Source organism: Lemur catta, chromosome 12 (genome assembly GCF_020740605.2).
Source record: "Lemur catta isolate mLemCat1 chromosome 12, mLemCat1.pri, whole genome shotgun sequence".
NCBI classification, from domain to species: domain Eukaryota; kingdom Metazoa; phylum Chordata; class Mammalia; order Primates; family Lemuridae; genus Lemur; species Lemur catta.
Window position 1 is genome coordinate 65,295,597 of NC_059139.1, and position 25,318 is coordinate 65,320,914.

Genomic DNA, 25,318 nt, shown 5'->3' on the forward strand with positions numbered 1-25,318 from the left:
CTCACCATTTTATAGACTACTAAGTAATGGAATTGATTTGTTTAAAAAATGTCAAAACGTACATATTTTAATGAAAATTTTTATCCTGAAAAATACTACATTTCATCAAGTGTAAGAAATGCACCGTTAGGCAATTTTGTCATTGTGCAAATGTCACAGAGTGTATTTACACAAACCTAGGTTATATATGTATAACTTTATTTATATATATTTATCCATATGGAAAACCAAATGTCCAAGCACCATGATGAATATCAGTCATTTCCCCTGCTTGATCTGCAATGCCAGTATCAAGTGCCATTTGTCAAGGTTCTATATATGCTCCATTATAATCTTATGAGACTACTGTTGGATGTGCAGTCCATTGTTGATGGAAACATCATTATTTGGTGCATGACTGTATGCATTCCTTATTATGTCATAATATCACATACTCTAAAGGCTGCTCTGGTCCAACCTAACTAAGCTTAAAAGCAGATCTCAAAAGGATCAAACTGTTTCCAACTAACTTAACTGTGTCCTATTATTAGAATTGGGCTAGTTCTAAGGAAAAATCACTTTTTCTATTCAATAAAAAAGTAATTTTTTTATTATATAAATAATAAAAGTTCAAATAAAATTTTCAGCAGCCACTAAATCTTCTCACGAGTTAAAACTAGACCCACTGGGGTTGTCCTGGGGAGGTCAGTCTGTCCCATTACTACCTGTTCAAGGACTTTGGGCCTCTCTCTTCAGAGCAGGGATTTCCAACTTGTGGGCCACAGACCTGAGCACATATCTCATCTCATTTAATCCTCAGAATCACCCTCTGAGATATGAATAGTGTTATTCACATTACTCAGTTGAGAAAATCGGTGTTTAGAAATGTCCACAAACTTGCCCAAGTTCTCATAGTTGGCATTTGGTGAACCAGGATTTTTGCTACGTAAATCAAAAAGTAGAACCATCATCCTAGAGAATGTAGTGCCTTTCTTTGCAGAGTCACTAAGTCTCAGGACAACATGTGGCTTTACTCAGAGGGACTTCCCTGAGATTTTAGGTGATAGTGACACAGCAACTCTTTGCCTGGCTCTTGGAACTTCATTGAAATTTTGAAAACAATTTTTAAGACTTGAGTGCTGATTACTTTAGTAAATAATTTTTATTATGAACTACAAATAAATATACAAAAAAGGTATGCAATTCTTTTCATGCCCTCCTGCAACAGCTGACACAATCAGTCTAATCTGTGCATTTTTTTATTGCACTTCTCTGTTCAAGCGTGAGGTGTTTTCCTTTGCTGGTCTCTTGGATGGCAACATGGGAAATACTTCTGAAGGCGAGGGAGCCGCTTCCAGTCGAGGATGTAGATTCTTAGTCTGTGGAAATAGGACTGCTTCTGTGTGAAGTTGAGACTCTTCTCGTGAGCAGGAGGGGCCACACATGTTCTCTGTAAATGGGCCAGACTTAGAGTCCCAGAGTTTGGGTCCAGTAGAGGCAAATAGGGCGCAGAGTATTACACTTCTGCTCCTGCCAATGGTTAGGACTGAGGCCCTGTGACTGCTGAATTGCAAGGAGGGAATGACTCAGCCAGACCTGACAACAGAAAAGGGAAAAATGGCAGGATGTTCCTAATAGTTTACTTCCTGTACAACTTGAATTAAACAAAGAGGTGTACATAAATACTGGATGGAAGGTGACTGGTTGGCAAGGAAAAATCTGCTCATTGGTCTTTAGTCTATGGATTTATGGAAATGAATAAAATCAATTTAACTCAAAATTTGAACTTGTAGGATTAGCATTCTCATCTAACATCTTAATCTTTTATTTTAGAGATTAGCTCATATCATCGTTAGGAAAAATGTAGAATCATACACAAATGAGCTTGTCTTGAGAGTTTCTGCTTCTGTTTGAGGGTAGATCTAGCCCAACACTATTTAGTGAGTATGCACATCTAGCCAGGTGAGAGATGTATCCAGGCCAGGGTGAGATTTCTAAGGACTGATGCTGATTGTAACGGGTGCAGGGGTGAAAAAGGCTCCTACAAAACTAAGTACAAGGCATCATGAAGCCAGAGGACCTTGAGAACTTTCCACCTGGAGGCAAGGGAGGACTCCTGGGGGCCAGCTGATACCCCAATACCAGGAAGCAGACCAGAGCCTGGCAGAAATTGATGTTCCCAAACACATCTGACTGTAGGGCCATCCTGAATGCACATCACATCAGACTAAGTATCTTGGTCCTACATCTTGTTTCATCTCTTAGTATATGTACCTGTACCCACCAAGCTTTGGCTGCACTGGCTTCTTTCTGTTCCTCCTACTTGCTAAGCCCATTCCCACCTCAAGGCCTTTGCATGTACTGCTCTGTCCACCTAGAATGCCTCCTCTCCTCGATCTCAGATCTACATGATTGCTTTCTTCACGACAGTCAGGTCGCAGTCAAATTTCATTTTGTCCATTTCATTTTGTCCATCCTGTCTGAAGCAACCCTCAGCCACTCACTCTCTGTTACACCACCGTGTTTTACAGTCTGTTCTGCACTCATCACCCTGCAATCATCGTGTTCTCTGAAATCATCTTGTTTTTTGTTGACTTATTTAGAGGCTGAGTCCTCCTACTGGAATGTAAGCGCTATGAGAGCAGGAGCTTTTTCTGTTTAATTGGTCATTATATCCCCATTGCCTAGAATAGGACCAGGCTCATAGTTTGTCCAACAAATGAAGGAACAAAATGGTTACATGAAGTCAGATAAAAATGAAGAAAGAAAGCCAGGTCTTATACATCGGCCAAAACAATTTGTAATTAAACTCTGGTTACTAACCTGAAAATAAAGAGTCTGTGCTACATATGTGTATGCGTTTCTAAGCTTTTGTATTTGTGTTTTAAGTGCCTGACATTGACAAAGGGCTTAGTAAATATTTGTGAGACCAAAATTTAATGAAAGGTTATTTTTACAAACTCCACTGTAATTTCAGCTGAACTAAATTTGTCCTTTATAGACTAAGTAATCCAGGCAGCTCTGAGGGCAAGCCAGTCTTTGGTGTAACAGATCATACCCACAGGAAAGTTGAGGGATCCTCAGTTGAGTTAAAAGACATTGAATTTATTAGTAAGTCATTTTTTTTAAGTGAAACTTGAGTTGGTGTAGAGCTAAAATAAAAATCAGCATTTGTATTAAGTTTAAACAGTTATTATTAATATTTTTAAGTTAATAGTTTCATCATAGCCATAAAGCAAGTTGTTTTTATTCTCATGAGCAAATTCTAGTTGATATATAGTAAGTAGTGGAATTCATTTACAGACTTTGAGCTGTGCTGCAGTATGTGGGCTTTGATGTAGTGAATGGAATCTATAGTCAGCCCAGGATTGGAACGTGGCCTTCCTAGTTGTAACTGAGACCAAAGGCTAATAGCTGGAGTTCCAGGCAGCTGTGCCGCATTAGACAATGACCTAGCCTCCCTCAGTTTCCTCACTGGAAAATGGGGAGGGTGAAATGAATAATGAAGTTGAAATGGATACCCCTACTGCTGTATTCTTGTCTTTATGTCTTAATGCCCAGTGTTTTACACTGAATCCATTTGTTCATTATGGTTATCAGAAGCTATTTGTTGTTATACATCATAATTTGAAAAAGACTTGCAATCTGGATAAAATATAGGCCATCTCCTCCTCTTTCCATCTTACACATCACACCCATATTACTAGCTTTTTGGCAGCCACTTTTGTTTCTGTCACACTTATCCATGATTTTTTGTTTCTGTCACACTTATCCATGATTTTTTTCTTCCGTGGTTGATAGTAGTGCATGTATGCTTGAGAGAGACTGTTTATTCTACAAATGATGCCTGGGAGCTAGAACTCCTGCAAATGCCTCAGAGGCTCCCTAGGTAGCATTTTATCAAAATGTGTCCCCTCTGGTGATGTTCATGAAATACTCTGAGGGTAGTCAACCAGTGGACACATCGAGATTGTGCTTGGAGGACAGCAAGCTAACTTGTAATTTTTTTTTTTTTGTCATGCTAAGGCATTATTTACCCTGAAGGGAAATACTTCAGCTCAAACTTCCAAGGCAGGCATTTTCAATAAATTAAACAATATAAATTTGGCTAAATATTTCTTCTAAATGTCAAAGAATTAAACCAAATTATTCTCAATTATGCATATAAAAGTAAGTACTACTTAGACATAGAACACTTTAATGTGCTATATATCAGCTAATTAATGCATTATAATCCCTTGTGTATTCAGTGTTTATAGTACATTATTCACATTTGATAGACCCTGGAGCATAATATCACCATTTTATATTATAAAGCTTTATAATTTATATGCTTGCTTGTTTGCAATATAGATATCCAGAAGTCAGCAGTATAGGATATAAAGGTCTTGTTGAGAAAGCAACTGTGTATTTTGCCTTTCCTTTTTCTTTTCATTTATTTTTCTTTTCTCAGTTAAAATGGTTATATAAGACAATACAAAAAAGCCCAAGAAGAATTTTTTTTTAATTATCCTTTACACCATCAGAAAATAAACCCATATGAACTTCAGGGATCATACTATACATCCTATTTCATAATCTGACTTTTCTTTATATAAAATGTGAATAATATATCTTTAATGAAATGGCCTTCTTAGAAATGATTTTTAATAACCACATGATATTTCACCTGTAGTTGTACCATAACATAACCCCCTATTATGGGAGTCAGTATAGGTAGCTAAGAGAATAGTCTGAAGCAGACATCCTGCCCTTTACTATTAATATTTTGTAAAAAATGAGTAATTTACAAGTAATTTATTCATTCTGTACCTTGATCTCCTTACCCATAAAATGGCAATAACAATAGTACCAGCTTTATTAGTTAGTTAATGTGAAGATTAAATAAATTGTTACACATGGTATTTAAAACAGAGCACTTAGAATAATGTTCTAATAGACTTTATTATTAGAGTATCATATTCTACTCTCTATAATTGTATTCCTCTAATAGAATATTACCTGGCATACCATAAGTACTCACTAAACGTTCATTATTGTATATAAATTGTTTTCAGCTTTTTGATGTTATAATACTGTGATGCATATCTTTGAAGAAAAAGCCTTTTGCTCTTCTCTTATTGTTTCCCTAAGATAAATTTTTACAAATAGAACTGTGGCTTTGACATATATTGTGAATCACCCTTCATAGAGGCTGTACCGTTGTACACTCTCTAGAGCACTGTGAGAGAGAAAGCAACTGCTCCACAGTAAGCGACGTTGTTTCTGGAAGCACATTATGGTGGGACAACTGCCCATGTGAGGATTTTTGCAGTTCTCCAAAATCATTGACTATTGAACAATTGAGATTTATTCAACTTGCTCTTCCTTTTCAATATTTATATGGTCTCCAGGCAAAGTTATGAAAAATTAAAAAATATGTTTACTTTGGATGTGTTTAGTATATTAGTCTAATTTTTGATTGAGAAGATATTTATATTGATATGCAAAGTTCCATTTGACTACATTGTTACTAATATATTGCATTTTCCCCCACTGAAACTAATATTTTCTATTTTCAAGAAAAAAGCAGCAAGCCTTGGGACCAGTCAACCCTCCAGAAGCAATGCTGGTAGAACAGCCCCTGCCACTAAGGTCAGTCACTTCCTGAACACGAAAAGACCCCTACTCTACAGGGACTTCATTAGTGTGTGGGGCCGTAGGGACAGCAAACAATGTCTGTATGTCACTGAAGATTTTGGAACAAGGTCTCATTTCTGTGCTGGAGAAGAGGATATAATTTCTTAATGATGACATGAATGACTTAAAACCTAGTAAAACCATTTCTTTTATAATTCTTCCTGGCATATAATAGTGTGTTCAACAAATATTAATTATTATCATGAATATCTATAGATAACATTGGACTTTTCCACATACTGTGAGTGAAAATATAATCCTCTCGTGTCTTCAGAAAGTAATTCCTAAATCTTCCTCATGACTATAAACCACATGAGGCTCTTTGCTAAGTGCTGTATGTAATTATCTCATGCAACCCCTTCACGGCCTCATTATGATTATTCCTTTATATCTGAGGAAACCAAGACTCAAAGAGGGTAAGTAACCTTGACAAGCTCACAAGGCCAGTAAGATGGAGGTAGGGCTCGAACCCCGCTTTTCTGTCATACAAGGTCTTTGGGAATGCTGGATCTTACAAGCTCTGTGTAAGCACTTTTTTTTTTTTTTTGTAATATAACACGTAAAAGCTTTCCAACTTATAAAAATCACTGAAATGTCACCTTTCAAGACAAGAAACTAAATTTTAGCTAGTAGTTTTTGATAAATAAAGTTATGTTCAGCCCATTTCAACTCTGTGGTCTTTTAGTAAATCCAAGATTATCTAAAACCTTAACCTGTATTTCAAGACTGTCTATACAACTATTTAAAATAAGCATTTAAAACTAGTGGCTATCGTACGGAAGTCAGACTTTCTCACATATGTCACTTGCTTGATGAAGAGTTAATATTTTAGTGCCTCCCAGAGCTCTGGCTGCTCTGCAAGCCCCTAAAGGTGCCAAAACCAAGAAGCAGCCAAGGAGTGAGAAGACTCAACCCTCTAAAGCTGAATGCCATCCTAGTTTAAGAAGCATGAGTGTGTTTTACAGACCTTTTCAAAGCTCTTCTTCTACCAGCCAGCAAAAGGATAAAAGTCATTGAAAGATTATGAATTTTAAATACAGGCGGTAAATTAATGTTTGGGATAAATAGAAATTCAAAACTGGGGTCTGCTCTATTTTAGCCACTCTGTTACCGCTGCTGGGGACACTGCAGCATTGATGCTCACTGGGTAAGAGACCACTCAGCCAAACAAAATTCACGAGTTTGAATTTCCTCTTGGCCGTTTATTATCTATTTAGTCACACCGAGCCTCAGTTTCCTCATCTGTAAAATGAGGATGGGATTTCTCTTCTCAGAGGTGTTGAGAGGCTTAAATGAAATAAAATATATAATCACTCCACCCTAGGCCTGGCATTTTGTAGGTGTTGGAAACAGTATCTCTCCTGTAGTTACTCTTGTTAGTCCTCGTATTCTGCTGTTTCTAGGTCTTCAACAACAACAAGAAAAGATTCTCCAACTAAAAAAGATTGTTTTTAAGGACTTGTATTTAACATACAATTAAGTTATGCACCGAAAAATGAGAAGCCTCATTAGCAAAACGCCCACCCAATGAGATTTAGTGAGTTATTTGTGAATGTTTCCAGAATTGCCATTACCTGAACTTATGAAGGTCCAGTATATTGCAGAGAGCCACACCCAGTTTTTTCTTGAACTTAATCATCATCAGACTCTTTCCATCTTTTTTTCCCACATGGAAGTTATCATCCAATCATTCTGAGATGGGATGGTTATAGAGAATTTAGACCTGTCTCCCCAAACCCTGTTTTGTCTTAAGAAGCTGTGGGAGGGAGGAAGAAACACAGCTGGGAGGTGGAGACTTTTTAGCCTCATGTTTATTGTATTACTATTTAACAGCAAAGTTGAAATTCTTTCCTCGACTGTCCTTTTTCCACCTCCATTCTTATCTCTCCTGTAGCTCTTTCTCACTATGTTTTTCTGACTCACTTTCCTTCACTAGTTTCCAGAACATCAGTTTTCCAGGGTTTAATTCTTCGCTTCTTCCTTTCTCATATCTTTAACTCTTATAATGTACTGAAGAAATATACTTGCTTATTTCTCCTTTTGGTGCCTGATTGGAATGGCTATAATTCATATAATTATTCCTTAAAGATTACCATTCCCAATCATCATTTAGAAAAGCATTTGGGGGTAAGAGCATTTGTGATAACTTGAAGGCTTTCATTACACAATTATCATAGCACACAGAGGCAAAATAATATTCTCCCAATACATTCAGAAAAGGCATGACAAAATGGTAGATACACTTGGCAGTAAAATTAGTTCTAGTTTTTTTTTAAATTCTGGACAGATTCAATTAGAAATTTAAAATAAGTGATAATTTTATAATTATTGAGGAAACCTTAAAAAATCTGTTTAAAAATTAAATACTTAATTTGAAGCATATGTGTAAGCTGCACATTATAGGATGGTTTCCATATATTGTGGAACTGTTTTATGAGAATTCTTACCAAATGAGTAATTATGCCCACAGATAATATCCCTTCTGCCATGTATTAATAGTTCTGGGTTTGAAAAATTCAAAGCTCTTAAGTGGCAGAGACATTTCTAACTCAAAATAATTATTGTAAAACGCTTAGTGCTTAAAATTTAATTTTTGATAAATTAATAATGAAGACTAACAAGGCTTCAGAAATTATATAAAGCCAGGGTGAAAATAGTTGTGAGCCATAATTAGTCATGCAATTTTATTGCTGGAACACTTCTCAGACAACTTCAGTTTCAACAACTTCATTGTTCAGGTGAGGAAACTGACATTCAGATTGCATTAGGAATGACTCTGTAGATGAGCATGCTATTAAGAAGACGTATTGGTTAAAATTGTTAGTTCCAATTAGAATCTACTCTGACTAGTTTAATCCAAAAAGGAATTTCTTAAGGGAGAGTGGGTAGCTTGTAGGGAAATGCAAGAGGGTCCAACAGAACTAATCTAAAGCTTTACAGCCAGAAAAAATATGCAGCAACACCATGGAACTTTCTCATGCTAAAACTCTGCTGCCGTCACAGCTCAGCACCTGCCACATTTAGGACCACATGACAGAAACTCTACCACTGCCAATCCAAAGGCCTTATTATAATATGGATTTCCTGCCAGTGGCCTCCACACACCTCCAGTCTGATTCTTTTCTGGCACATCTGATTGGCCAGCACAAGTGATGTGCTTCAACCCTGCTACCAGGGAATCTGGGGGTGTGAGTTTTCTGGATTCTACTTTGGGAAGGTGCACACTGATGAGGTGGGAAATTATTGATACGTGGTGAGAGTTTTCAAATGTGTGGCCAGCTGCCAAATGACAGCTATCTACTACAGAAAGGAAAACAGAAGAATTATCTAATTGAACAGGAGGAAAAACATTGATGTCAGGTTGTTCAGCAACATTAGGCCTTTCAAACAGAAGGAGCAAACGGCTTTTCTCCTAGCCTAGAGGAGAGATCTACAAAGAAATAAGCTCACATCAGAGAAATGCTTTTGTGGTTTGGGTCCTGGTCCTGTCATAATAGATGTGTTAACTTTGCCTACACAGTTCTTTTCCCAGGCTCTTACTTTTCTCATCCATGGTATGAATGAGGGGCTGGAAAACTTTGGGTGTTGTGGAATTCTGCCATTCAATGTCAGCATCACCCCACAGTACCCTTGTTCAATGTGTGGTTTGAGATGACTCTGTGTTAGCTAGGAAAGCACTTTTATTTTAATAATTATGAATATGTTTTTATTGTGCTATAAAAAGTAAACTAGCACATCAAACTCATAATGCTGTGGATATTTTTGCTTAAGACAGGCTAAATTAAAGGTTAAAGTAAATCTATTTTTTAAAAAGTTAAGTAAACATAGTTATGGCAGATTTAAAAATACTATGTAGGTAATTTAAAAAATACTATGTACAAATAACCAAAGTTTGGGAAATAAGATCCAGAGCAGTAATTCTCAGATTTTGATGTGCATGATGAATCAGTGGCGTTTTTATTAATGAAGATTCTGATTCAGGAAGTCTGGGGTGAGGCTGAGATTCTGCTTTTCTAACAAGCTCCCAGCTGATGCTGATGCTGCTGGTCTGGCAGCCACACTTTGAGGAGCAAAAGGCTGAACTGTGCTGAGTATAGATAGTCCAGCCCACCAATTACCTAAAAATTGATTAGAGAATCTGGTTAAAATGTAGATTCTCAGGTTCTAAGCTGAGAAATTCTAATATACCAAGGTGAGGCAAGGCCTAGGATTTTATATATTAATACTTAATAAGCACCCCCAGTTGTTTCTGATGCAGATGATCCGAGGACCACACTGGGAGAAAGGATGACCCTCAGGGATTGTGATAGCCTTAGCACGTCAGGGGAACAATAATGTCTCCCTTCATCTCTAAGGAAAGGAGTCCCTTTCTACCTGACCTGTAGCGTAAGAATCTTTGAAAAATTTGTTTCATAACCATGTGATTACTCATCTATACTCTTTAGGGGCACAGAAATACTCACCTTCATTGAGCTGCCTAACTCTGGGGACTGTGGGGCCCAGGGTCTACTCCTATTGGTGTGTGGCCCAGATAAGTCACGCTGTGCTGTTTTTGTCCCAAGAGAAATGAATGTCAGTGAAACCTAGGTGAACTGATGTTTGTTTATCTTTAAAAAGGAAAGATAATACTAATGAGCAACACAAAAGACATTTTTAAAGCTACATTTTTATCAAGAAGAATGATAAGGACAGGGCTGTCTGCTCAGGAAATTATAAAATCTTAGACTTGGAAGGACTCTTACTTCACCAGCTTTGACAGAAGTGAAAGAAAAATGAAAATAAATATGGTGGCTGTAAGGAAGCCCTTGAAGGGGAAGTCAGAGGGCCCTCCCTGCCTTGACTGCCTGCTGGGGTATATGTGGGGCATGAAGCCGTGCAGATGAGTTCTCCACCTTTTTAATGACAGCTGGCTGTCACCTCTGTTTTGCCTGGATAAAGATCTGAGTCATTGCCTCAGCTGTCACTAGCGAGGCCTGAGGTCTGTGTTCCTCAAACACGGACCACCACCACCTCCCTACTCACCCCAAGTTCAGGGTCCAGAGTGTTTATCGTGCTTGGTTTATGGCTTTGGGGGAAGTTGGCTTTCCATATTTCTTTTAAAACTTCATAACTCTTTTCTCTAACTCCATCATTCACTCTATATTTATTTGTTGGCATTCTTCTATAAGAAAGTGGGTTTTTTCCCCCTCCATTTACTTATTTATTCATTCATTTATTTATAGTAGCATAGACTCATGAATTTATATTTCATTATGGCTTCAAATCCATTATTAATTTTGATGTTTTTAATCATGATAATATATAATAATAATTCAGTAGAATTCTGACTCTGTTAAACTGCTCTTTTTAAAAAGTCCATTGCACATTTCTAAATGTATCTGTGAATGAATCCCTGGTTGTGATCATTGTTAATTCACTTTATAGTCTCAAAAGAGACACTTGGGGGAGTGCGTTTGCAAGGGCATCCACCCACCGTTGCTTCCTTATTTTGGTGGAGTCATGGGGTGAGGCCGTGGGAGCGGCAGCCCTGTCATCGGCCGGCAGTGTGCAGCGCACGCAGCACCGGGTCTGCCTCACAGGCTGCGTTACCAAGTCCGCCACCAGATGCCAGGCTCCTGACGAGTCGGCGGGCCGGGCCTCCCTCGCTGCCCGGCGCTCCGGGCGGGGACGAGGGCGGGGAGCGTCCTGCGTCGCCGTCGGGGACCGCCCCTCCCGCCGCGCTCGCGAGCTCAGCTGGGGCTCAGACGGAAACCGCGGGGCCCGGCCCAACCAGCAATGCAAACATCCTGAAAACCAAGCTGAGGTCTCCTGGGTCCGGGAGTCGCGGGCAGAGTGAGTACTGATTTCCGCCGCTTTGCGCCAAGGCTGCCTCTGTTTGCGCGTCTGGCACGGGTGTCGCCGCCGGCGCCCTGGGCCCGGCCCTGCATGCGGCGCACTCCCCAGATTTGGGACGATCGCTCTTGCTAGTATCTCGAACCTGGAGATACACTTCTTTCCAGATGGGATCTAAGTTCAATTTTGTTTCTTGTCGACTCCCCCTCCGTGTCGGTAACACTGTTACTGGCACTTCAGCTGGAATGTATCTGGCGACCGCGCACGTAGGGTTACAAAACAAGGGATTTGTGTGGCCCAGGCCAAGTGCTCAACGACAAAAAGCAGCACCTATGTCAATTTGACTTGACACTTTTATCTCTAGGGTTAGAGATAACCCTCCGCCTCCCCCAGCCCTTCCCCCACTCCCGGGATGACCTCCGTTTTAGAGAGTGAGCTCACTCTGTGCGACCTTTCTGTGTACCTGATCCGTGCCGGGTGTGGTGTAGGGACTGTCGTAACATGCCTTGGTGCTATTTCCTTGAACACAGCCCGAGACTGTTGTGTGATAACATCACTGAGGGTTACTTTGTATCTATCTTTCAAGAATACAAAGTGTTTTCACAGAGATTAACAAACTCTTTCTTGTAAGGGGTTAGTGACCCAGCTTATAAACGGGCGAGAGGCAAGTTCTTTATCCCCATTCTACAGCTCGACAGAACGAGGCAGAGAGTTTAGGCAGCTTCCCTCAGGGGCGGGCCTCTGGGGCCTCTGCCTGGTCTTCTAGGAACCCACCTAAGTAAGCATCAGAGTGACATCAACGCTTAATCAGCGGCTCCGGAAACCTGCTGTTAGCGAAGTTTTCTGTAGGAAAAGCCTCTGCATTGCAGGGAAGCTCAGCAAGGAGTGGCATCCACTGTTCAGCGGGGGGAAAGTTTATTTTCTAATGAATAACTACAGAGAGCTTCTTCCTGATGTTTTGCTAACAGGCACGAATTCAACTATTGCACACGGATTTTTCAGTATCTCAGAGGAGTATTGAGTTGCTGGGAACGTGGTGGGAAGGGAGTGCTGCTTGGGTTCTAGGAGGCAGTATAGGATTACAATGAAGTGGGCAAATTTAGCAAAATCATGCTGAACAAGGAAAGGCCACACCTGTAGACTGATGTAGAAGCATAAGCTGCCTATAGCAATGAGGCTGAAGAGGGAGCCCCTGTGTGTGCACCAAGGACTCTTGGTGTCTGTTATAAACAAGTGTGCGTTGCAGACTGTGCAACAGTGTTTATGAAGCAACGCACTCAAGCGTAAATGTGGGGTGGTTCAGTTCACATGCTTTGAGAGAAGATTACCAATGCATGAGAGGAGTTGATTTTACAGAATTAGTGGTGAGTTTCAGTTCCTTGATTTTTCTCCAGTAAAATTTGCAGAGTGTAATGTTGCTCCCACAGTGGAAAGGTAAAAGATATCACATAAAACAACAGTTTGAAAGAATAAAACCAAAAAGAAAAAAAGTATTTTTAAAATTTGAATTAACTTCTGGAAATCAGCCAAATATTTATACTCCCATTCATTGTTTATGATAACAGTTATATCTTTGAGCCATTACTACTTCTTACTGTTTACTTTTCCTTAAAATATGAATTATCTCACTACTCTATAACTTATGTTCTTCTATGTACATATCTATCTTTGTGTCTTCTCTTTCTTTATACCTTACAATTCCCTCATTTTGGAGATCATGTGAATCTGAAATATATATTTTAGCATTGGTGTGTCCATAGTTTTTCTGAAATATTGAATTATCAATCTGTAACCTGGAAAAGTATAATAGATCTTCACAAACATTACATTCTATTTTTTCTCTGTGCATAGCTCTTGGCTTAAAAATGTCATCTACCCAATGTTTCCCAACAGGCATACTCTTGGCATTTTGGATAACAATTCTGAATTGGGCAGAACTGTTTGCTCCCAGTGGATGCCAGAGCATGATGAAAAGCACTCTCACACATTTTAAATGACCAGTTGGGTGCTGCCTCCCCTGGTTAAGAGCAAGTGAGCTATGCTATTTTGATGGAAAACCACAAAAATAATCACATTATTTTCCATTTTTAAGGCCACTGTATAATATCTCCTAAAACTTGATGGCTTCTGAGCATGTCTGTTTATTTGGACTTTGGAAATTTTGGTGGAAGCTGTCTGTAATCATACCATTAGTGAGATGACAATGTTTGTCCCATGCCCTATAGTGCTCTGTTGTCTACCCTAAGCAATAATGGTAAATTATTAGGAAATGACTGTAATAGGTTCCAGTAAAAGAATTGATCAGCATAATCAATACTGGAAAAGAATATTAATAGTTGTAGCTACATTTACTGAAAAATACTATGTTGTAAGTATATGCTGAGCATTTACATGCTGTGATGATAATGCAGCTACAAGGTAAATACACTTATTTTGCCCATTTTAAAGATTGAGAAGTAAGAGCCACAATACTGTATTGTCTTTCAGGATGCAGTTCACAGTTCTCCATAGAATACTTTTCAAAACATGAGCTTTAGCACATGAAAGGTTATCGCAGATTAAAGTCTCATTTGACTATAGTTACTTTCATTCTCAGAATGGAAACTTTTTACTATATTGTGAGCCCTTTGAAGACAGGATACACATCTTTGTACCTCCATGTTATCTACCATGGAGCCTTCCACATAGTAAATGCTCAATATTTATTCGATTGGAAAAAAGACTAATATGAATAGAGCCCTAAGATGCTGTTTCACCAATACAGAAATTTTTCCTAGCTAGGTAGAAATGGTAAAATGATACTCATTTTTATTCTCTAGGGTTTACAAGTAGAGTTTTTGGAACTTAATATCTGTTTTTGCTTTGGTGAAAAATTAAAGAGTGGATAATCAAAAAAGGTGAATAAGGAACCTTTTTTCTTTTCTTTCTTTCTTCTTTTTTCCTTGAGCTTCTGTAATGGGTCAGACATGATGCTGGCATTCAGAAGTATGGCCCACATATCAAATACAGATGATGTGAAAGTGCTAAATAACATTGCTGCCAAGGTGCCATAAAAGCAGAGTGGAAGGTTGAGGGAAGAGGGATGAAGTTAAGCTTGGGGACTTGTTTTTCTGAAGATAAAGATTAGAAATATGAGTCCTTAAAGGAGATCTGCAACCAGGAATCAAGTCCAAGGCAGAAAATACCAACAGCCACAGGCTATAGGGACTGGGATGTTATTCGAGTGAGGCACAGTCCGTCGAAGGCAGGACTGCTCAGAATTCTGCTTCCCAAGCATTGGCTTGCCTCATTTATTATTTTCTTAATCTCCTCTTCCCATGCTTTCTCCTAACTACCAGTTGAGACACTCCAGTTTCTCCTTGCATGCTTTTACATGTGCTGTTCGGTGGGATTGAGAGTTCTGATTAATTCTAGGACCTTCTGATGAGATGTTCTTGCAACCTCCCCTTGTAGAGGGGCTGGATTTCCATCAGGTGTCAGCTATCAGAGATTTCTATTTCATCCTGGGGATCTACAGAGTTTAATTGGAGCCCCCACAGCTGACTGGGGTTGTTTTGTCAGTTCTCTGAGCAAGATTTGAGGGTTGCAAGTTCCTGCTGCTCAGATTTCTGTTTCTTGCTTCAACACCCAACTCAAGGTGCAAAAGAGGATAGACAAGTTCATCAACAGAATAACCTGCCCCTGAATTCCATCCATTTCTCATTTCTGACACATTTGTCTCAGTCTAGTTTCTGATTTCATATTTGGCAGCTGCCACCTGGTGGATACATATCTTTTACTATTTGAGGAGAACCTCATATCTGGTTTACTCACCTTTTATTATTTTCCCTGGTGCCTCTCACAGAAATGGTTAGCGCATCTTGGTTACAAAGTTGTTGCTTGGTCTGTTTTGTTGCTGGTGTTTTGTTGTTGTTGTTGTTTTCCTACAGATCCCTTTGCAAGACTGTTTAAAAACTAAAATTTAGCTTTATTTGGGGAGGAATTTTATGTTAGAGCATTTGGGTCTACTTTTATTAAATTTAATAAGTTAACTTTAATAAACTTTTTTATCTTGCCAGCACACTTATAATTTGCCTTCGCCCTGTAGTCAGTACATAGTGATCATAATGGGTAAGATGTAAATGAATGGCGAAGGTAACATTGATTCGAGTCTCTTGCTTATGGACTACTAAGGAATGATGAATGTAATCGTGATCTAAGCAAGGCCTTCTGAATTGCAGAGAGCTGTGCATTCATAGTTGGGGTATCCTTAGAAAAGAAAAGGTTCTTGGTCCTCAAAGGGAGGGTGCAGGAGAATCTTCACCTGAGATACCTGGTATGGACATTTCCCCAGCCCCACCTCACACCTACCCAATCAGAATCGCTGAGCAATCTATGGCTTAATATGCTCTCTGGATGAATCCTTGCACCTGTTAAAGTGTGAGAACCACTGCTCTCAGAAGTGAATTAGACTATAAAAAGCCCATCTATAAGGAGTCTTCTGGCCTTAACAGTGCAGTGACATTTTGGTGAGAATTTTAGCCGGCCACAGGGGCTCAGACTTCTGAGTCATAGCAAAGGTCTCCTGTGAACTGAATTGATTGATGTTCACAGCCCATGTTTGGAGTCTGAGCAAGGCCTGGACTCATTTCACTCTTGCCATAAGAGATTAAGGCCAGCTTCCTATGTGAGCATACTCTCTGAACTCTGTAATGGACTGAGGGACCCCATAAAAGTGACTTAAGAACCAAAGACCTGGGCCAAACCCTAGAACATCCAGGGTTGCCCAGAATAGAGTTGTTTGGAAAGTATGAGAAAGTGCCGTTCTTATAGAGAAATCAGGGGCTTGGCCTCCTGAGCATATGGTTTCTTTATCAGCTATAGTGAGAGAGTGGCCAGGAAAAATAGCAGAGAATAAAATTATTTGTACATTTTTCAATTACCTATATTTTTTTCTATGTCCTACCTATTGTGAAAATAGAAATTTGTGTTATATCCAACAGGGAAAATAAAATCCTTTTATATAACTCCATTATTAAGGCTAGTAACCATCAGAGTCCCTGAATATAAATATTTCCATGTCAACAATATGTTTAAAACAGTGCCTCACATGCTTTTAGACATGCATCTTTTCATAATATTTTATTTAAAAAGAGGCATCAGGTTCAGAGGACTGGGTCTATAGCAGGGAACTGAAATTGGTGGCCAGAATGTTAATCTTCCAGGAGTCTTAACAAGAAGTTCATATTTCTCATCTCTTTATTTTTCTGTGCTGTATTCTGAGTTAGTATCCTCAGATTTATCTTTTAGTCACTTAAATCTCTATTTAGCTATGTGTAGTTTATGCTTTCACCTATTTTTGATTTGTGATTTTTATCCTTTGACACTTTGAATTTTTAAACATATTTAAAGTCTCCTTCATATTTTTCTATTACATTTAGTTCTTGTGCAATTTCTCCATATTTCTAACTGCTGACTCTCCCATATGATATTTTACGTCCTGATTAAGTTTGAAAATGTGGCTTGAAACTCATTTTCAATGAAGATTGTTTTCCACGAGAATCCCTTTGTTCCTATGTTGTAGATCTATCTCTACTAAGTAGTTTTTAATGTCTCTTGCCTGGGATTGTTGAAATTTCATCAGGGTTAATATCTTGTCTTGAGGCCTCTGTTCCACATGGATAGAGTAAATTTGGATCTTGAATGCCCAGTGGCACAGGTTTGGGATTCCTTTTTCTCATGGATGTCTGTTTTTATGCTCACGACTCCAGCCAGAAAGAAAGCTTCCTTGACATTGCCCAGGACAGGTAGGCAGTTTTCAAGGCTTATGTTTGTGGATGATCAGTTCTTAGTAGTCCTGGCTTTATGACAGTAACTTAGCATGGGGCCTGTGGCCAGGATTCCTTTCTCATTAGAGTATTCAATTCCCAGGTCCAGGCTGTGTTATCTGTTTCATCCCCATGAGCTGTTCAGCCTCAGCCTTGCTCACTGGAGGACTTTGAGTTCACTCTCCTTTTGTTTGCTTGTAGATTTCCCTTCTTTCAAGCTTAGCTATGTGTTTTATTGCTCTGTGTTAAATTTTACCCAGTATTTCTATATCTGAAATAAAAGGAGATTTTTCTATCAGAATACAGACTAATTTGGTCAGACCTGCATAATGTATGTAAAATGCTTGAAAGCCTGTAGATAGTGATGCATGTGCTAGTTTGTCACAAAGCCCACCACCCCCAATTATCTTCATACTGGCCTAATGATACACTCATTCACATCACCCAACACATATTTTCATTTGAGTTTTAGGCCCCTAATCTACAGTGATAGATATATATTATTTTCTGAAAATTTAATCAGTTAACCTTTGAAAATTGCATCCTGTTTTTTTTTATTTTTATTTTATTCCAATATCCTTGTGCTCTGGGAGGCCGAGGCAGAAGGATCTCTTGAGGTCAGGAGTTCGAGACCAGTCTGAGTAAGAGCGAGACCCATCTCTATTAAAAATAGAAAAAGTATCCAGGTACAGTGGTGTGCTTGTAGTTCCAGCTATTCAAGAGGCTGAGGCAGGAGGATCACTTGAGCCCAGAAGTTTGAGGTTGCAGTGAGCTATGATGATAGCCCACTGCACTCTAGCCTGGGCAACAGAGTGAGACTCTGTCTCAGGAAAAAATAAAATACCCTTGCAGCTGAGCTATATACTTCGTATATGTAACATTGGGGTTTTCCTGATGTTCCAGAATATCTGCCTATAAAATGACAGCAATCTTTGGATTGATGTCTACTATTTCTTTATAATTCAAGAAAGGGTGTGGGCTACAGGCATAGTCACAAGTATCAAGTGTTCCTGGGTTTTAGGGCCAGAGAACTAAAGAGGACAAACATTCTTGAGGTACTGCAAGGCTAGCAGATGTGCCTTCACCCCAGTCTTTTTAGGGAACATCTAGGTTCTTTGGTAACCTGGGCTGGCAATAGTAGCACCACAAATCTTCCTTTTAAAACTGGCTGGAAGGTAATTTTAAAAAGCCATTTTGCAAATCCATCCTACTATCTTAGGTGATCTGGTTTCTTTCTTTTAACCAAATGCAAGTGTGAAGAGACAGAGTTTGTCACCAGTAATGAAGCCCTCATCTATAGCAATATATGGTAGAAAACAGTTGTCACTTCACCGGCTCTCTATAAAGCCATCTTGTTTTAAATTACCTGAAGCAGTGATTCTCCATGTTGGGGAGTTTCAGAATCACCTGAGGGGCGTACGTCTTTTTAGGCCATGGCTCTTTCTCCCTCTTCCTCTTTCTCCTTTGTAAGTTTCTGAGTGTCCCTTGCCCTCTTCCTCCCTCCCCACTCTCTCTACTGCCTGTGAATGATTTTATTCCTGGACCATTTCTACTCATTAAGTCACGAACAACCAAGCGAAGATGTTAATGTGTGGCCAGTTACACTGGCCGATGGCTTGACATTGCTTTCATTGCCAGTGATAATTATGTACATTTTTAGCCCATAATATTTAAATAGCTATAAATTCCTGCATACTTTACATGTAATTTCAGTGGTTAGAATTAGTGATTATGTTTTTCCCTTGCAGTATTATAAAACTAAATATCTTCCATGTGATATTTTACTCTAATCTTGAGTTCTAAATCAGTCAATTAATTAATCTTTAATTGCTTGGATCTTTAGCTCTAAGGGGTCTGCATCACTAAGAAACAATCTACCCCCTTGCTGAATATTGAGTTCAAAAATGAAAAGTTAACCCCTTTTGGCTATTGAGTTTGAACCTTTTCTCAGTTTTAAGAATCTTTTAACTTTTGCAGTATTGTGTGCTGAATTATTCTCACAGTATTCTTGTGGCAGGCCAGGATTCCTAGCAATAAGACTTGTTTTTTTCTCCAGCCCTTCTGACAATCATATTCTTATACCTCTTCACAGATTTCCAAAGATTAAATGTGTTCAACACTGATCTTCATATTTGCAATGGAAATTTTGGTGAAATACCCTAATTGATATCCGATTGAACTAGTTCACATGTAACTTTTCCACATCCTATTATAGGCCAATAAACTGAAGCTTTGGTTGCCATTCAAATTGCAGAGACAACAAATATAAAACAAAGAAAAGCTTAACAAAGGACATTCTATTGCTGATAATCTGAAAATAATTCTGGAATGCTCTGGGAGCAGGGTTAGGTTCAGCAGCATATGCATATTTTAGAGAAACTCTGCAGGATCTAGATATTTGAAAATAAACGGAAACAAGAAAAATATCTTACATTTATTAATTTATTGGACAACTACTGTGCTAAGTGATTTATATAAGATTTTATTTATTCTTTTTAAGAGTTGCATATTTTGTAACTTGGTAAGGAGATATTATGACAGTTTTATAAATGAGGAGACTGAGGCCCAGAGAAATTAAATAACTTACTTCGAGTCAGACAGATAGCAAGATTCTATTTAATTCTGAAGTTTTTCTTTTAAATTTCAGAATATTATGGGGGTACAAATGTTTTGGTTACATGGATTGTTTTTGCACTGTTTGAGTCAAAGTTATGAATGTGCCCATCACCCAGGTAGTGTACATTGTACCTGTTAGGTGTGATTTCACCAATCCCCTCTTTCTTTCTCCCCACTGCATGATTTCTGTTGAGTTTTATTTCCATCTGTGCATATAAGTGCTGATTCATTAGTTCCAATTTAATAGTGAGTACATGTGGTGTTTGGTTTTTCATTCTTGTTATACTGAGGAGGATGGTCTCCAGTTCCATCCAGATTGTTGCAAAAAATATTAATTCATTTTTTATGGCTGAGTAGTACTCCATGATGTACATATACCACATTTTGTTAATCCACTCTTGAACTGATGGACAATTGGTTTGATTCCACATCTTTGCAATTGTGAATTGTGCTGCAATAAACATCTAGCACAAGTATCTTTTTGATAAAATGACTTATTTTCTTTTGGGTAAATACCCAGTAGTGGGATTGCTGGATCAAATGGCAGGTCTACTTTTAGTTCTTTGAGGAATCTCCATACTATTTTCCATAGAGGTTGCACTAGTTTGCAATCCCACCGACAGAAAATCTCTATGCACATAAACTTGAAAACATTAAGAAAATGGACAAATTCCTGGAAACACACAACCTCTGCAGGCTCAATCAGGAAGAAACAGAACTCCTGAACAAACCAATTATGAGCAACAAAATTGAAGCAGCAATAAAAAGTCTCCCAACAAAAAAAAGTCCTGGACCAGATGGTTTTTACAGGAGAATTTTATCAGACCTACAAAGAAGAATTAGTCCTCATATTGCAAAAATTATTTCATAACATCGAGAAGGAAGGAATCCTCCCTAACTCATTCTATAAAGCCAGTATCACTTTGATATCAAAGCCAGGAAAGGACACAACACACACACACAAAATCTATAGACCAATATCCCTTATGAATATAGATGTAAAAATTCTCAATAAAATTCTAGCAAATCAAATTCAGCTGCACATCAAAAAAAATAATCCACCACGTCCAAGTAGGCTTCATCCCAGGGATGCAAGGATGGTTCAACATATGTAAATCCATGAATGTGATTCACCACATAAACAGAAGCAACACAAAGATCATATAATCATCTCAATAGATTCAGAAAAATCATTCAGCAAAATTTAGCGCCCTTTTATGATAAAAACTCTTAACAAAATAGACATAGATGAAACATAGCTCAAAATGATTCTAAAGTTCTGTTCAGTTGACTGGTCTTACAAAATCCTCCACTTAGTAGTTTGTATCTAGGTAGTTCAAATAAGTGACAGGGGAATTTGTATCTAAATTCAAGTAAGTAGTAGAAATCAATATTTTGCGCTCTAGTTTTATGTTCCATATCTTAATAGTGTTGAAATTTTCTCTAATGGATGAGGTTTCCTGCTTTGTGAACGAGAGTATTGTACACTGATTGGAATTAGCAGATTATAGTTTAGGTGACAATTTTTTTAGATGTTTCATATGGGCAGTAGAGAAGGAATAAAGTAGCCATTTTGGAACAATTGCACAGTTAAGTAGTACATAACTGAAAACTCTCTTATCCTGTAGGAATATAGAACTTTTGCTTAGATTGAAGTATAAGCAGCAATGCTCATATTTTGTACATTAATTTCAAATGAATTCTACTTAAAAATCCATTCTGTATTCCACTGAATTTTTATCTGAGGGGAAAGAGGGGTATAATGCAGTGGAATGCACCATTATATGAAACACACACACAGCCGTTAAGAACTTTGCTCAAGGTCATACAGCTGGTAGCAGAGCTGGAATTCAAACTCCAGAGCCATTCTTCTGAGACACAACACTACCTTTTTAATACTTGCAAAGGTTAAACTTGCTGTCAGTACACATTTGTGAATTTGTTTTTCTTAGATGGTTTCCAGAATGACATTTTATTTCACTCCCTATTTCCATTTTGGATATTTGAAAATCAGCTTGGCTAAGAGAACCTTGTTATAATTGCCATGATTTAAGCTTTATAATAATAAAGCATAAGATTATGCTTCAGTGAAAAGTGGGCTGCAAGAATGGTTATGTGCCAGGCCCATTTCTCAGTCGTCACACATTTGGCTGTATCTCAGGGTGAGTTCCTCCTCATTTTCTGTTAGAAACATTGTGAGTCTATCATTTGGGTAGAGATTGAGGTTGGCAATTGGTTTTATGGCACAAGCACCCATAAAAGTCCTCATGTTTTTCTCACCCTCTGTTAGGTCTACATCTAAGGAATGAATGCACTATGGAAAGTCAAGTTGAATGATGCTTGTTCAGCATAGCTCAGAATTTCTCATTCCTATACAATAATCATATCAATAATAATGTATATTTTAGATTAGCTCATAATCTGTTAGGGTTTGTACAAATCTGTGCTCTTGCTACCAAGATTCCTTTCTTATTTGATTGGAACATGACCTAAACCAACCATGCATTTGAACTAAAGAAAATGTCATACTGTAAAATAATATGCATTTTTTTCTTTGAAAAAGATAAGCAAGATTAGTGTGTAATTTCTCAAAGCAGTGGTCACCACAGAACTGCTCTGCTATTCTGATGCCAAGGAAGGAAATTTTTGAGGCTGTAGGTATTCATAAACTAATAAAAATCATTATGGTTTATTGACTTACTGTGTGCCAGACGCCAAGCCAAGCACTTTATAAACACACCCTTATTTAATCCTCACTGCCATCTTATGAAGTAGATATCATTTTTATACCTATTTAACAAATTTAAAAAACTCAAATTTGGAAGGATTTAAGCAGCTTGTCTGAAGTTGCATAGCTAGAATTAGATCCCAAGTTTGTGGGACTCCAGAGCCCATGCTTTTAACCCCTGTGTTTCCAGATTGAACATCTATCTTTGGGCACATTATTTAATAAGCTTCACTTAAATGTAGCATATAAGAGTTGTGGAACCACAGAATTCTCAAAGCTGACCGTTTACAGGTGAAGAAACTGAGTTTGGGAGAAGAGCTCCAAGTCACACAGCTTGTCAAGGGCAGTCTTCCTCGTTGCTCGTTGCTCGTTATGTTAAAGGCTTGTTGGCTGAAAGTGCTTAACTCACAGGCTTATGTAAATCTTCACCAGACAAACCTCTAGGGGAGGGACAAGAGAAAGTAGGCTGTCCTTTCTGGGTCTAAATTCTCTGTTTGCTTTATCTTGGGCAGCCAAAGGTCAGACATAGTTGGAATTATTTCATGCCGCAAGAACAGCGACTTAGGATCCCTAGAGGCACAAACACAATTTCAGAAAAAAAAACTGCTTTTCTATTCTTTGATGACTAATCTAGGCTGTATGGCTTCCTCTTCTTGCTTACAAATTTTTGCTATCCCAGGGAAAAAAACTCTGGAAAACTGAAGTTTGCAAAGCAATGAAAATGAAGCAGTTGCCCTGTAGAACTGGAAGCTCAACTTCTTGCCTTCTGTGGATTTTTCTAAGCACTTGGGTTGGTCCAGTGTCAGAGTTCATCATCAGATACTGAAAGGGTGTGGCATGTAGCCAACTATTCTCCAATCCTCCTTGCCTGGATTTAGATCACAGATCAGTTGTGGCTATTGTTGCAGTTGCCAGGCAACATTCGGATGTTTATTTTGAGATCTGCCCACATGTTGCATCAGAGGCCAAAGCTTTATGTGTTCTCTACTTCCCAGAGCAATTGAGCTCAGGCACTTTATTTTGATCGGAAATCTGTGCTTCCCTTGTAAATATTTTATGAATGTACAGAATCCTCAGCAAGCTATAATCATCTTCAGTTTCCCCCTAGATAATGTTCAAATTGCCTCATTTTGTAGCATTCTACTTCATCTAACCTGTTGCTTTCTGGACTTTGTTAGATGACTGTATTACAGGTCTTTTTAAAAGCACCATTATTATACTTAATAATGAAAGGCATTGCAAGAATGTATGTCATGGTGTGACAGCATGGCAAACAATAGACATCAGGATATTCATTTCCTGAAGTGAATAATCCATCATTATAGAAAGAAAAATGTAAACTTGTATTCAGTAGGTCCATAAACGGTGTTTGTAAAGAATGTCAGTGCTTTCCTTAGAAAAGTCCCTCATTAGCAACCTATTGTTTGTTGCAGATGTCTAACAGGAAGCTCAGGGTTTTTTGTGTATGTGTATTTTTTTCTAATTTGAACAACCTCCAGTTGATGACAATAATGATATAAATGATGTTTAAACTGTGTTTTCCTAACCAGTTTTCTGACTTGTGCTATGAACAAATTTCCTGATGATCAAGTAATAAAACTCACGTAATGTTGCTTTTGAACCACCAGATAATATTCTTGTGTTTATTCATGCATAAATTCATACATTTATTTGAAAATATTTGTTAAGCAACTGCTATGTGCAGGCTCTGGGGATGGGATGTGTAATCTTTTAGGGAAGGTACTTTTTTTTTTTTTACATCAGTGATTTCCTTTCAATCGTTATTTGAGATGTGGTATTAAATAACCTGATCATGGTTCAGAACAAATTATTTGTTTTTCTCTTACACATCTAGCAGAGCTAATTCTGAAAGTTAAAAATTGGTTATTGATTTGTCAGATTTCCTTAATTTAGAAAATCTTTAATATTTGTTTTGTGGTTTGGCCAAATTGTCCTGGTATTTGGTATCTAATTTGACTATCAGTAACCCCGTGGGGGTGCATGTATTCCCATGAGGAAAAACTAGATACTCAGCAGGTTTAACTGACCTCCCGTGGAGTCAGTGCCACTTAGAAGTCATCAAGACTGAAACTGAAGTCTTCTGATTTATTGACCATGTTTCTTCCATCTGCCTATTAAAAAGATCTTAAAGTATTAAAACTGTATTTTATTTTTTGTTTAAATGAAACTTGAATTGACAGAAAATGGAAGCCAAGATTTGCATCAACAGTGAGGTTTTCGAGCCCATCTGGGCTCCTCTACACTCAGCACCATGGTCGGTGCTGTGGGGAGTAGAAATGGCCCCGCCCCTCAGTCAGTTTACATTATGATAGCTTCATTGATAAGACATGACATACACTTAGAAAAGAGCTTAGTAACCCTTCAACACAGAATATAGGATTAAGTGTTCAAATGAGAAGTACAAACATTTGTAAGAGTTGAGAAGATACTACGAGCTAAAGCAAATACAGGTGTTGTATCTTGAGCTCAGTCTTCAAGGGTAGGGAAGGTGGGACTGGGGCAGGGAAGAGGCTTTCTGGGAAGTGGGAATGTAAGATGAAAGGCTCAGAGGTGGAAAGGAGCGCGATGGTGATAACAATAATTAGCATTTGCCCAGCGCTTGTCACCTTCCAAGCACTGTCGTCATTGGTTCATATGCATCAGCTTATCCTTAAAA

The 25,318-nt window shown here is 38.3% G+C and overlaps 1 protein-coding gene across 9 annotated transcripts in view; it reads left to right on the top strand.

The window, feature by feature from the left end:
* The window catches only part of CAST (calpastatin), a 102,347-nt gene that overhangs the window by 25,751 nt on the left and 51,278 nt on the right, over nucleotides 1–25,318 (top strand). For 7 of the 9 annotated variants that reach the window (XM_045566191.1, XM_045566190.1, XM_045566195.1 and 4 more), the window contains exon 3: nucleotides 5,542–5,613. In XM_045566191.1, coding sequence (XP_045422147.1) covers nucleotides 5,542–5,613 — 72 coding nt within the window. Of the gene's footprint in view, nucleotides 1–5,541; nucleotides 5,614–11,356; nucleotides 11,491–25,318 lie in introns of those variants that run through there. The other 2 variants (XM_045566196.1, XM_045566197.1) reach the window with 2 other exon arrangements.